The sequence below is a fragment of the Sinohyriopsis cumingii genome, chromosome 15, assembly GCF_028554795.1.
Source record: "Sinohyriopsis cumingii isolate HCF-2022 chromosome 15, ASM2855479v2, whole genome shotgun sequence".
In the NCBI taxonomy this organism is placed as follows: domain Eukaryota; kingdom Metazoa; phylum Mollusca; class Bivalvia; order Unionida; family Unionidae; genus Sinohyriopsis; species Sinohyriopsis cumingii.
Genome location: NC_142975.1, coordinates 88,597,125 through 88,609,676, shown reverse-complemented (window position 1 = coordinate 88,609,676; position 12,552 = coordinate 88,597,125). Strand labels below are relative to the sequence as shown.

The following is a 12,552-nucleotide window of genomic DNA, read 5'->3' as shown; positions in this document are numbered from 1 at the left end:
GGTTTTTGCTTTGCATAAATGCCAACAATTCCAGGCAAGAGTCTATTAGGTGAGTACACTTAGGTATGGTGCAAAACTAGACCTGTTTTTGACTTCGTGCCCAGTGTTATTTTCCTTATGTTGCTTCGAACTGCCACACCTTTTAGGAATGCCAGACCATTTTTCCACGTTACTGGTCAATGTGTTCATGATCATGCCTGCTGAACAAATGATACATAAACTGGTATGTTATTTATGTTTACATGTCACTTCACGGTAATTACATCCAATGTAGTGTGCACAACAGTAGTATATAGATGCATCCAGACTGGTTGGGCTTGGTAATTGTCAACCCCTGCATGTATTAAGTACCATTAACGGTGCATATAGTCATAGTGTGGTTATTTCAGTGGACAGAAAATCGGCAGAAATTAACGTACCATGGATGGGTCTTAGCTAAAGTGTCATAGTCTTTTCCAAGTCGAGGCTACAGAGTGATCCTATACCTTGCAAAAGAGGAAATAAAACTACTGGGAAAGACAAAAGATGACAGTAAAAATCTACTACCTAAGTAAGGTCGTGTTTTTCAGGAAGTTTTGCTAATGCTAAAGCTAATAAACCTATAGAGATAAACTTGTCTTGAGTGACCTCTGCTATGAGCGACCACCTGTCATATATGACCACAATCGTTATGCTCAATTTTATTATATAACTGCATTGTCATGAGCAGTGACACCACCTTCTGAACGCGACCAGCAATTATGATGTCTTGGCAAAATGTGAATTTCAACACTGCTGTTAACGGCTGCATCACAAATGCAGAGAAAAACACCACCGACTTTTATTGAATCCTTTGTAACTATGACTGCTAAGATTGTTCAAAGAGAATTTAAAATATAGGCTGGCTACCGTTTTATGAAATTCTATCGATCATATTTTATTGATTGTAAACCAGCCAAAAGTGCATTCAGATTGTTCCAACGTTATGAAAGATTGTATTGTGAGAACAGAGACAAATACCACTGACCTTTATTTAATCCTTTGTAACCACGACTGTTTTAAAAAAGTAAAGACTATTTTGATATAAAACAAACGAAAAAAAGAAGGAGGACGCTGGATACTGGTGTGTAAACCTGGCAAGTCAAGCATTTAGTGTTAATTGGTATAAACTGTAAACCAGGCTAAATTACATACCACGAACTGCCAGTGTAATGCCGAATTCACAGTAGTGGTTGTATGCATTTTTTGTTGGAGTTAATCTGTAATGCCTGGGGGTGAATGAGGTCATTGATTGTTAAACCAGCCACTGATGATCGTTTCTTGGATTTACTTGTTATTGTTAAAGGGTTGTGTTTTTTGGTGTCTTTTTTTTTTTTTGACGTTACAGTGATTACATCCTATGCACCAGGCCGTGTTCTGTTCATAGTTAATCCCTTTATGTCATCTTTGAATTAAGCCATTGACTTTTGTCTATTTCTTTTCTGGATGAGTTAATTACGTCTTTTCATTTCATTCATTGGTACATATACAAAGTACATGTTTATATACAGTGTATCCATTACGCATGCAAAATTGAGAGTAAAATAATCCCCTTGGTGTCAAAACGGGGGTGTCATGTTAAAAATTTGTGGGTTTCTGATGCACAGATGAGGGTAAAGGGAAACACACACACACATATACAGAGGCGTAGCTATGATATTTTGCGCCCGGGGACGAACTATAAAATTGGCGCCCCAACCCCTCCCCGTTTAATCACATTTTTGAATATTACCCGTTTTCTTATTATAATGTAACGTTGTAAGCCTCATTTTGGCGCCCCTGTACCTTGGCGCCCGGGGACATATGTACCCCCCTGCCCCCCCCCCCCGCTACGCCTCTGCACACACACACACACACACACACACACACACATATATATATATATATATATATATATATATATATATATATATATATATATATATATATATATTTATTTCCAGAAAAGAAAATTGCATTCTACTTTTAAAATATATCTTTATTTTAATTAGGCTTAGTATTCTGCCTTTTCAAGACTTAATTTTAAAATACCTCAGAAAGGGGGAAGTACTGGCATGTTGTTATTGTTCATTGGGCATTTACACTGGACTCGTATTCAAAACCATTTTTGGGGTAAAAATCATTCACTAGTATCTCCATTAACACTTTCCAGCTCTAATAATTGGATATACTTAATTTCAAAAAGTATTGTTATCATCACTATTGTCAGCCAGTATTTGTTGAACGAAATCATCTGAACATGAACCTTGCTAGAAATCAGTCATTTGTTTTTTTTTTAGGTAGTCTTTGTTTTAAACATGCAGTTGTAAAACTTACTTGATGCAAGGTTGAAAACTATGACAAAAATTATGCTTGTTACAGGGCACAATGTATGAATCAGATTTAGTTCAACAACCTTTTTCTTTTATGTCAAGCTGAAGAACCCAGATGTGTAAATATTTGCCTAACTGGAAACAAAATTTTGCAAAAAGTGCTTCGATATATTTTACTGGTGTGACTTATATCACAACAAGCACTTTAAGGAATGAATGTTGAAATAAAAAAAATTTATACTGCACAGAGTACATTTTTATTTGCATGGCTTTCAACTAATTTGCAGGTGTTCTCACGCGTTGCTTCTCTACTTTGTGTACGTTTCCTAGCAGAATCTCTATTTAAGTTTCTCTGTTGCTTTGTCAATACTTCCTGTTTGTGATGCAGGGAATAAGCTAGTTGTGATTTATGGTTATTGTTTACCGTAGACTGGAACAAACAATAGCCACAAATGAGAATTCCATGTAACATGTTTTTCTGCATGACAATGGTATTGTAGCTTTCAAATTCATCCAGAGTTGACAAGATAATAATCAAGAAATAAACTTCACATAAAGGTGGTTATTAAATTATGAGTAAAGTGCTTCATTATACATGTGGAACACACTTGTAATGTCTCCTTTATGCTAAATATACTGTTGGGATAAGATAATTAGCATGGAATTGGCATGGGGCATAGGCAAGATTATGAATCACGGCAGTTTGTATTTGTAGAAGGCGAGTGGATGTTGTCAGTAGTCTTTTTTATTTTTACTAACAAATATGAGTGCCTATACCTGCAGCAGTTGTGTCAGATAAATTCTCAATTTAAAGAATAGCAAGGTAAACGACTAATAATTATTGTCGATATCTGCTGAATATTAAAATAACTTGCATATGGTAGGTATCATTTTGTATCGATTCTCCACCTCTTGTATTGATATGTGTATCATTAGTGCAAAAGTATTGATGCATCAAAACATTGATGAATCACTTGTATTTATATGTGTATTGGTAGAGCAAAAGTACTGATGCATCAATATATTGATGAATTGTTTCACTCCTAATGGATACACTAATCAAGGGATGTAGTGTTTGTTGAATTCAAACATTTGCCTCAAGACCAAGAAGAAATTACTCAATTATATTGTTGTAGTTATAATTCTTCTTATTATTATTAACATTTCGGTGTACCATATGTACTTTAAGTCAACCCTGCCATTTTAGGGCTGCTGAAAGCAAATTTCTCTTTGACCCTCTTATAAGTCATGGTGTATTTTGCAAGTCAGATCTGTCTGAAGGGGTGACTTATCATCAGTGAGTCAGAGTTGCTCTTTGGAAAATTAAACAAACCAAACTGGATTTAATTTAATGGACAAGCTAAACTGGATAAATAGGTAGATCGATAGATGTATGATAGGAAAATAAAGACAAAACTAGTGTAAAGTACGAGTATATTATTGAGTGGAATATGTCCCTAATGTTATGTATATTTGATTTTAATTATATCTGATTTAATATATTTATTTCAGTTTGTTTGTCAGTTTTAAATCTTTTTTATTTTTCATTACATTTTTTTGCAATGTAAATTTGTTCACCAGAGATGATACTTTTTCAGAAAATAGTTTGACCTTGACTGTTAGTTTATAAACACCAGGTGTTGATCTAAATCGTGACCTTGTTTCAGAATTTGTAGCAACCATCGTAAACAAGTTCTATCTTTATTTTAAAATGATTGGATGTTGTCGAGGTCATGATGGAACTTCGTCTTTAAGATGTAAACAATTTTTTTAAAATATTTTATTTCTTAGAGTAAAATGATTGGTTTTCATCAGGGTCACACTGATGTATGTGACCTTTAACAAGCACGTAGTTTCTATAAGCTTCTAGAAGATGATCACATGACCCCTTGTTTACGTTTAGAATACGGCATAACCCATGTTTTGGAGAATTATTCTCAGTTGCAGTTGGGCCTTTTTCTTACACTAGAAGTTGTATGTTGTGCTGTTTGGAGTTATTTCAAATTACTTGGATTTTATTTTGCTGGAAAATACGTGTGCTCATGTGAAATTGATGAACAAGGATAGTTTTTAATAAAAATTTATTCAGCTATCAAAAACAAGAGTGATAATTCTTGTTTCTACAAGGAACTGTAGAATTCAACACTACAGATTTCACAATACGTCATCGTCTTCCATCTTGGATTCTTCGCTGGGATTCGAACTTGAAATCAGTAGAACATTTTGTTATTAGGACTTTTAAAATTTTATTCTTGGATTATTCTAGGATGAGTTTTGCTTTAGATTCTATAAAACTAAGTTCATATTTTTTTCCATTTTTACAGAATTTTTCCAGGGAAATAAATTATTGTATTTTTTAAATCTTGTTGTTTTCACTCTTTCTCGTGTTACTGTTTATTCGAGCCTAAACATGTGACATAAGACAAATAAATTGATAACTTGCATTTTGTTCATCTTCTTGTCATAATATCAATATAATCCAAAATGCTTGACATTTTAAATCCATTTTTATGATAAATCCATGCATTCTGTTATAGGTCACATACTGATTTATAAATAGTAACCTAGAATGATCCAGTTCACAGTATCCTGTAAGATGTTAGTTCCTTACATCTGACAAATGAACAAAGTCAGGCCCACACTTCTGTGATTCACGGCATGGTATAAATGTCACTGTCTAATATAAAAAGCCTACGATTTAAACCTTATCATCTGAATGATCAAATGAAGTTTTGAAATCCAGCATCGTATAGGCATTGTAAATATTGTCCAACTTTGATTTGTTATCTTTATGGGTGCTTATGTGGAGACTGGGCTTGGACTCTATAAGTAACACTTTGTTCATTCAGTCTGTGAAATCTATTTAAGTATACAACGGGACAGGTGTCAGTTGTGCAGCAAAATCACAGGGAGTTTAAATAACCACCCACTTTCACTGGAAACTGTACATATATCATGGCCAGATCAAAGGGTTGTCATGCGGGAAAACAGGTGATAACCTTTACAAGCTAAGGGACAGTGATCAAATGTGCACTTGGAACTGAAGGACTCTGTTTGGCACTGAACAAGGATCAAATTTGTGGCTTGATCAAACAGACTGTAAACTTGAAAACAAAGTGAGTGCTGCCTTTACAAGCCAAGGTTTATCATCCAAAATGCATGGGCAGATAACTAATGGGAATTAAAACTTACTTATGAAAAGGAAATTCTAAAGAAAATCAAAACTTCTGTTGAATCTGAGACAGTGTTTACACAGCAAAACCCAAAATATAATATAAATGCAGGTTGTTCAGATTTGCACACAAATGGAAGCAATATACTTAACCAGTAAACACCCATGATAAATAACATTGATGGACACTTCAGTTAGGGTTGGATAATTTTAATTTAACATTAATATTTTAAAATTATTAATATCCAGATAACTGTTGATACAAGTATTATTTAATGAATACAGTCATGAAATGGATACACACAGTCCGTGCCATATACGCATTTCTGAATTGGATTAGTGGTATGAGAATCATCTGAATATACAGTATTTGTACATACTGCAGATATTTAGAGTTTATCTCTAAATTTATCAAATATTTTGTATGTTGTGCTTATAAGACAACCCCTACTCTGCATGAATCGAATTAATGGACACTTGCAAGATAGTATATCTGGTAATACCTTTACTGTACACTTTCAGATTGTATAATTTGTGTAAATTCCATGTTAAAGCCAATTGTAATCAGTGCACACTGATTGTCATAAGTGTCATAAACAAATGTCCCTGTCATGAGTATTCATATACAAGAGTTAGCCCCCTTTTTCTACAGTGGTAGCTTGGGAAGTGCATTTTTTCATACTCCTCTCTCTCTCTCATTATGGTTGCACCAAATGAAGCACATGTAAGGTACATTTTTTTCACACTGATTTACCTCACATTCATGTATGACCACAGGTGCTCCTATCGTTGCTTAAAATTGACCTGTCATACATGTACTATATAATAACTAGTTACATAATAAACTAGTTACACGTACATGTATGACAGGTCATTTTTAAGCGACGATATGAGTCCCTGTGTGTATGGCTGGCTGATCCACTATTCCATAATACCCTTTACTGAAACTTAGAGTACAGCCAGTAAATTTAAATATTCAGTGCAGAAAGTATTTGCTGTAAATGCCTTAAGGTGTATATGTAAATTTCAGCACTGACAAAAATGCAATGTTTTATTTAACTTCGAAAATTAATGCCCATAAAAATAAACCAATTCATAGTAAGTGGAAACAACAGTCCCTAATTGTACAGGGAGAGTCACAGTAACTCAGTTGGAAAAGCTTGGGACTGGAAATCCAAGTGTCATGGGTTCAGTTCCCACAAAGAGCAGCATAGGGCATCTTTTTTGGTGTCCAGCAGTTATGCTGCTATATTAATTAAGGCTGCCTTGCAGCCCCAACTTTTGTTAGTGGCCCTAGACTTTTTATTTTGAAATATATTCCAATCTTAAGTTAGTGAAACTTACTTGTGAGAAGTTTTCCATCAGTCCATTTGTTAAAACTCCATGGTCACAAACTAAGTAACAGAAAGAAGCAAAACCAACAAGTTTGGTTAAAACTTAACAGTTTAATTATCTAAGTTATAAATGAAAATGTGAGAGGAACTTACAGTATTATGATGTGAATCCAAAATAATCCTGACAAATTCTATGAAAGCCCAAAGAAATGACAAGTTCAGTATAAATTTCAAAACCGGAAATTTAGTGGTCTGCCAAGAATCCTGACATCAAGATGGCATCATCCAGAACTCTTTCGAATAATTCACAACACTTCCTGAATAATATCATAGTCCAAATAGTGAGCACTTTCTATTTCCACTGAACAGTCCAAACAAATGTTTTTCCTCCTGAAGAATATCTAAGTACAATATAAAACATGTCTGCAGACTTACAACAGGAGCACAAGAAATGAGGATGACTCCAAAATAGGAATGAATCTGATTGCTCAGTTCTCTCCTTATATACACCTTCTTTTGCAGCTATATTTTGCAATAGACAACACATGACAGATCTTGCTACTCATTTTCTGTTAAACTGGTCTATTTATGTAACCTAGCCCAACCAGTGGGAAGTTGCTAAATTTTTTGAACCACCTAAACCCAATCTGAGCCAGTGAGAAATTAATTCAAAGGTGCCATTAAGTCTTATTGTTAAGATTATTATGAGTAAAGATCTACACATATATCAACATCTGTTTATAATATCCTATGTAATTTTACGTTCTTAACAGACTCAGGTCATGTAGGCAAAATCTAACTAAGGATTTTCTGTACAATTTACAACCATGAATAAAATTACAAAAATTAAATATCTGTTACATGTTACTAGCTTGGAACTGTAATTTTCCTTTTTCTCCCCTCATACCAGCTGCAGTGAGTCATCTTATTGATATAAAAGCTTGATATTGCTTTTAATCTTATCAAGTCAGGGTCCAGGTTAGAGCCTAATATCTGAATGAAATTACCTCTCCAGACAGAATACCCGGGAGTAATTGTTGAAAATTCACTTTAGACGAATGGTTTTGCATATCTATCAAAATAATGATGAAATATTATTAGAAGTTTATAAAAAGGTGAAAACGTATTATTTAGCTTCATTACAGTTGCTGAATAATGTAAAATGGCAATGTTGAAAATAGTTTAGTTGAAAATCTTCCACAGCTGAAGCCCTTTTTTCGTATGTTTATATGATAAATTATTGAATAAAATGATTAATTCTGTTAATGGATCTGAATAAATCCACTGAGTCATAATTTGTTTCAGACAAATATTCAATTTTTCTTGTGTTTTTCAATGTTCATGTGAAATTTTTTGGCAGGGATTGTGTAGGCCTAGATATCAGTGTAATTAATATACATATAATCAACAAATCTGACTACAGAATATAAGACTAATCTTTGTATCTTTCCATCTTACTCTTTCAAGGGAAAATGACACAAAAGTTGACATTTTACTTTGATTTTTAATACATTTGTATTGAAAGAAAATGGGGTGGGGGTAATGCAATGAACTCAATGCAGGGCAAAGTAAATTGTGCACTTTAGACCTTTATATGTGGCACTCTACAGTTTTGTATTTTGCAGAGGGTTCGAGTTTTAAAGAAAAAGAATTTTCCTGGTTTTCCTCACTGGTTATACTGACTATTTATATAAAAACCTTGTATATCTTGGGTATTGTTTAAAAATAAACTTGTAATTCCCTTTATTTTTGTGTATGGTTGATGGGTGTACTATGGGTTATAGAGTACACGGCTTGGTCTTACTTCAGATGTGCACCTTCCAAAAAACGGCTAGGTCTACTTGGTTATTTTCACTTCCTGGACTTTTAAACATAAATTATAAAAATAAAAATGAGCTGCTAACATTTTTTTAAATACGTTTTATATATTTGGCCATTCATTCATTGCACTTTCACAAGCAGGTATTGTCTAGTCTGGCAAAATTAATTTTCCCTATTTTAATAATAACTACTAAAGATAGTGTTCTTTAGGTTATTTAGACTTATCTTCAGAGCACATGGAAGCAGTCATTTTGGTTAGCTGTGTGCTTAGATCATGTACAATTTCCATAAGTACAATATCCAAAGAAATTTCAGCCACAGTATATCAAGTAGCATAGAGGTATGCCAACATTCTCTCCATTGCTCTTGATGCAAATGCAAATAGCTTCACCTTACAGCTGTCACTCTCAGAAGTTCATAATATCTGTAGAACACCTGCTCGGGTGAAATGACAGACTCAGAGGTGACCCTTTTGCCAGAATCAGCCTCCGACATGGACCCTGTAATGTTAGGATTTTCCAACATGTGCATTGTCAAAAGGCTCACAAAAGCAGACAACTAACCCATCCTGCACTTTCATAATGACAGATATGTATTCCTTCTGTAATAAAATTTTATTTCTGATTAGCTGTTTGAATAGTAGACTTTACATATTGGTAATGGTTGATACACTCATTCTTTGCTTTGAATTGTTTTATGTTCAAGACATGGCCTTAAAAGCATCTGCCAGGGTGCACTGATGCAAAATACTAAATGACTCTTCAGCTGCTTTACCTCTAATGAACTAAGTCATATTTGTTATTATGACATTCTATTTCATACTTTTATTTTTATTGAAAATAGTTTTACATAATGTTCACTTTTCTAGTTTGTAGACTTGTCTGTTTGGTAAATATTCTGCAGTGAGATCTATCCTTTAAAATACTGAACTTTCATTCAATGTGAAACAAGTAACTGTGCCATATGATCATTGGGCACTTTACTCCAATAATGCATACAAGTTAACACATTAACCACTAGCGACTACTTAACGGGGCAGGAGGTAGTAGCCTACTGCCGAGCTCTGTAGCGTCATGGTCATGCATGATACACTAAAGTGGGTGGTATTATAGAAAGGTAGACAGATGTAGCTCTACAATGATACCAAATAATCTGGAATATCTAGTTGCACTACAATACAGATAAAAAAAACTCATTTTTTGGACCCGACTTTTTTTCTGTACCCAAAATTTGCCCGTGGTCGGAATTTGATTTTGTGTTCGAATTTTAGACTTTTTGGTCTCAGATCTAAGACAAACCAGTATGAACTGCAAAGAGACAGATGAGCCTTTGCAAAAAGTAGGATAAGATGGAAATTTGGAGTAAAGAGTGGTCTTCATACAAAAATAATGGCTCCGTTTAGCAAAAACAAATTTAAAAAATCAAACTTTTACCCTTTTGTTCATGTGCGAGTCAAATAGCCAACAACAAACGATATTTCTAACACAACTAAGCAGTATGTTTTTGAAAGATCACCGGGGATTGGGTGTTTTCGGATCTATTCAGAAATAGCTTTCAAAATGTGTTTCCTACTCGATTTTCAGGCGAAAATGACAAAAAGCTCCAGGGGTTAATGTGTTAACAAACATGATTATTATAATGGAGCCTAACTTTATATTAAGCCTTTGTATTTAAAATTCCCAACATAATTGTTTCACAATACAATGTTCCTAGTGTTCGGAATGGTGGTCCCAAAATTTTATTGTTGGAATCATCCCTGGTGTCTTTGGAAATGGTACTTGGCTTGCATTTCTTCTGTGTCACATAGCCACTGATGTGTTAAAAGTAAATTGTAGTATTTTTTCTAATTTCATTTCAGGAGCTAATGGAATATTTTGCCCGTTTGGCGCCTATAGTAAGGGAACATTTGCCTGACCTGGACACAGTCATCCAACGTGGACTAGACAATGCAGCATCATATGTGGGGAAGTCATTGGTTGGCATTACAACACAGAAAATTGAACAGCTCTGTAAGTTCCCTGATAAACTTGACTTGAGAGACCGTTCCCTTGAGAGACTTCCTACAGATTTCTTCCAGAAATTTGACAGATTGAAATACCTTTGTCTCTCTAACAATCAGCTGGTTACCCTACCAACAGAAATCAAAACTGCACATTACCTGACTTACCTTGATGTGTCAATGAATAATATCACTGACTTGCCAGATCTATCAAAACTGGAGCATTTGACACATCTCAATCTGTCAGACAATCCACTGCACAGATTTCCAGATTTTGTGTTTAAGCTCAGCAAGTTGACAGAATTGTACCTGGCCAATATAGGAACTATCGAGAGTCTAAAAGGTATTTGCTCATAAAATTTTTACAGAATTTCAAAACATTTTTATGATTATTGGTACATACACATATATATCCACTCTGGTTTGTTGGTACAAGAGGACAAATTTTGAAGTTAACTGCTTTATCTTCATGTTCAGATCATTTCTGGGGATGTGTCGGTGTTTTACAAACTGTGTTTAATCAATATTCTTATATGATCAATTATGGATTGATTTTCAAAAGAAAATCCTCTCCAAGCTGTGTTTTTCAACAAAAAAAAGGTTAATGATTAAAATGTAAAGATACAAGATTAATGAAACATATTTACATATAAAAGGGCCAATATTACTGATATCAATTTTGTCTGAATTTATTTTCTACACAATAATACTTATTGGAGACTAGTAAAAGTAGAAATGACTCTTGTAATCATTGATTAAACTCGGGTTTTCTCTTTTCTGGTCAATTTTTTTTCTTCTTTTGATCCTGATGTTTTTTTTGCAGTTGTCATATGCTGACTGTTTATTAGTACAAAAGGCGTAGTCACTGCCATGAATTATCATTGAATAAGTGATGACATTTAAAATTGCTGTTAACATAAAAGTGCACACCGTATTGATGTGTTTGGTTCCATTGATTTATGAGTGTAATTCTAGCTATGAAGATTAGTTCATTTGTACCTTGTGAATGATGCACATAATAATAATAATAATAATAATGACTTTATTTAAAGAGGGTAACACAATTAGCTAAGAACTAATTTACCTTGAGGTCCTCATTCAAAGGAATTTATTTATTTTAGCTGCATCTCTGAAGCCACTGGATATATTGGGTTTGGAAGAAAGTAAAAGAGTGGGCATTTCTAATCTCAACTGGAATACTATTCCAGAGCAAAGTTTCGGAGTATTGGAAACTTTTTTGGATAATTCTTTATTTGGTTTGGGAATTGTATACTGTTTGGTAGACATGGATCTCAGGTGGGGAATATTGCCAGGTAGCCTATAATGGAATAGTGATTGTAAATATTCAGGATCACTATTATTGGATATCCTGTACATTAATTTGGCTTTTCTCAAACAGATTTGGTCTTTAATAGGTAATATTTTTAACTTACCAGCTAAATTTTCCTTGCTTTCTTTCTGGATTGATATTAGCCCCAATGCTCTTTTTTGAAGATGTGCCAGGTTTGCTATGTTTTTATCATTTGAATTACCCCATACTGTATTACAGTAGTCTAAATAAGGTTGTATGTAACTTTTTATAAAAAAGTTTTCTGTGCCTTTCAGGGAGAAAATGTCTTATCCTACTGAGAAGCCATAAACTTGAATTGACTTGTTTACTGATATGTTTGATATGTTCAGACCATGATAGGTTATTATCTACCAAAACACCAAGTAGTCTATCATGACAGACCATTTGCAAATTTTTATCCTTTCATGTCAGACATAGTTCATCACTATCAAGAATTGTCCTTTTTTGCCATGTTGGGATAAGTAATATTATAGTTTTACCAGTATTTACCACCATACCATTTTATGTGCACCAGTTGTCCAGTTTGTTTAGGGCATTCTGTAAAG

The 12,552-nt window shown here is 33.9% G+C and overlaps 1 protein-coding gene across 1 annotated transcript in view; it reads left to right on the top strand.

The window, feature by feature from the left end:
* Positions 1-12,552, top strand: part of LOC149782267 (uncharacterized) — an 85,019-nt gene that overhangs the window by 66,886 nt on the left and 5,581 nt on the right. Inside the window, exon 2 of the mRNA XM_089935107.1 lies at positions 10,516-10,999. Within this exon, the coding sequence (XP_089791233.1) occupies positions 10,522-10,999 (478 nt within the window). The 5' untranslated portion in view covers positions 10,516-10,521. The remainder of the gene's footprint in view (positions 1-10,515; positions 11,000-12,552) is intronic.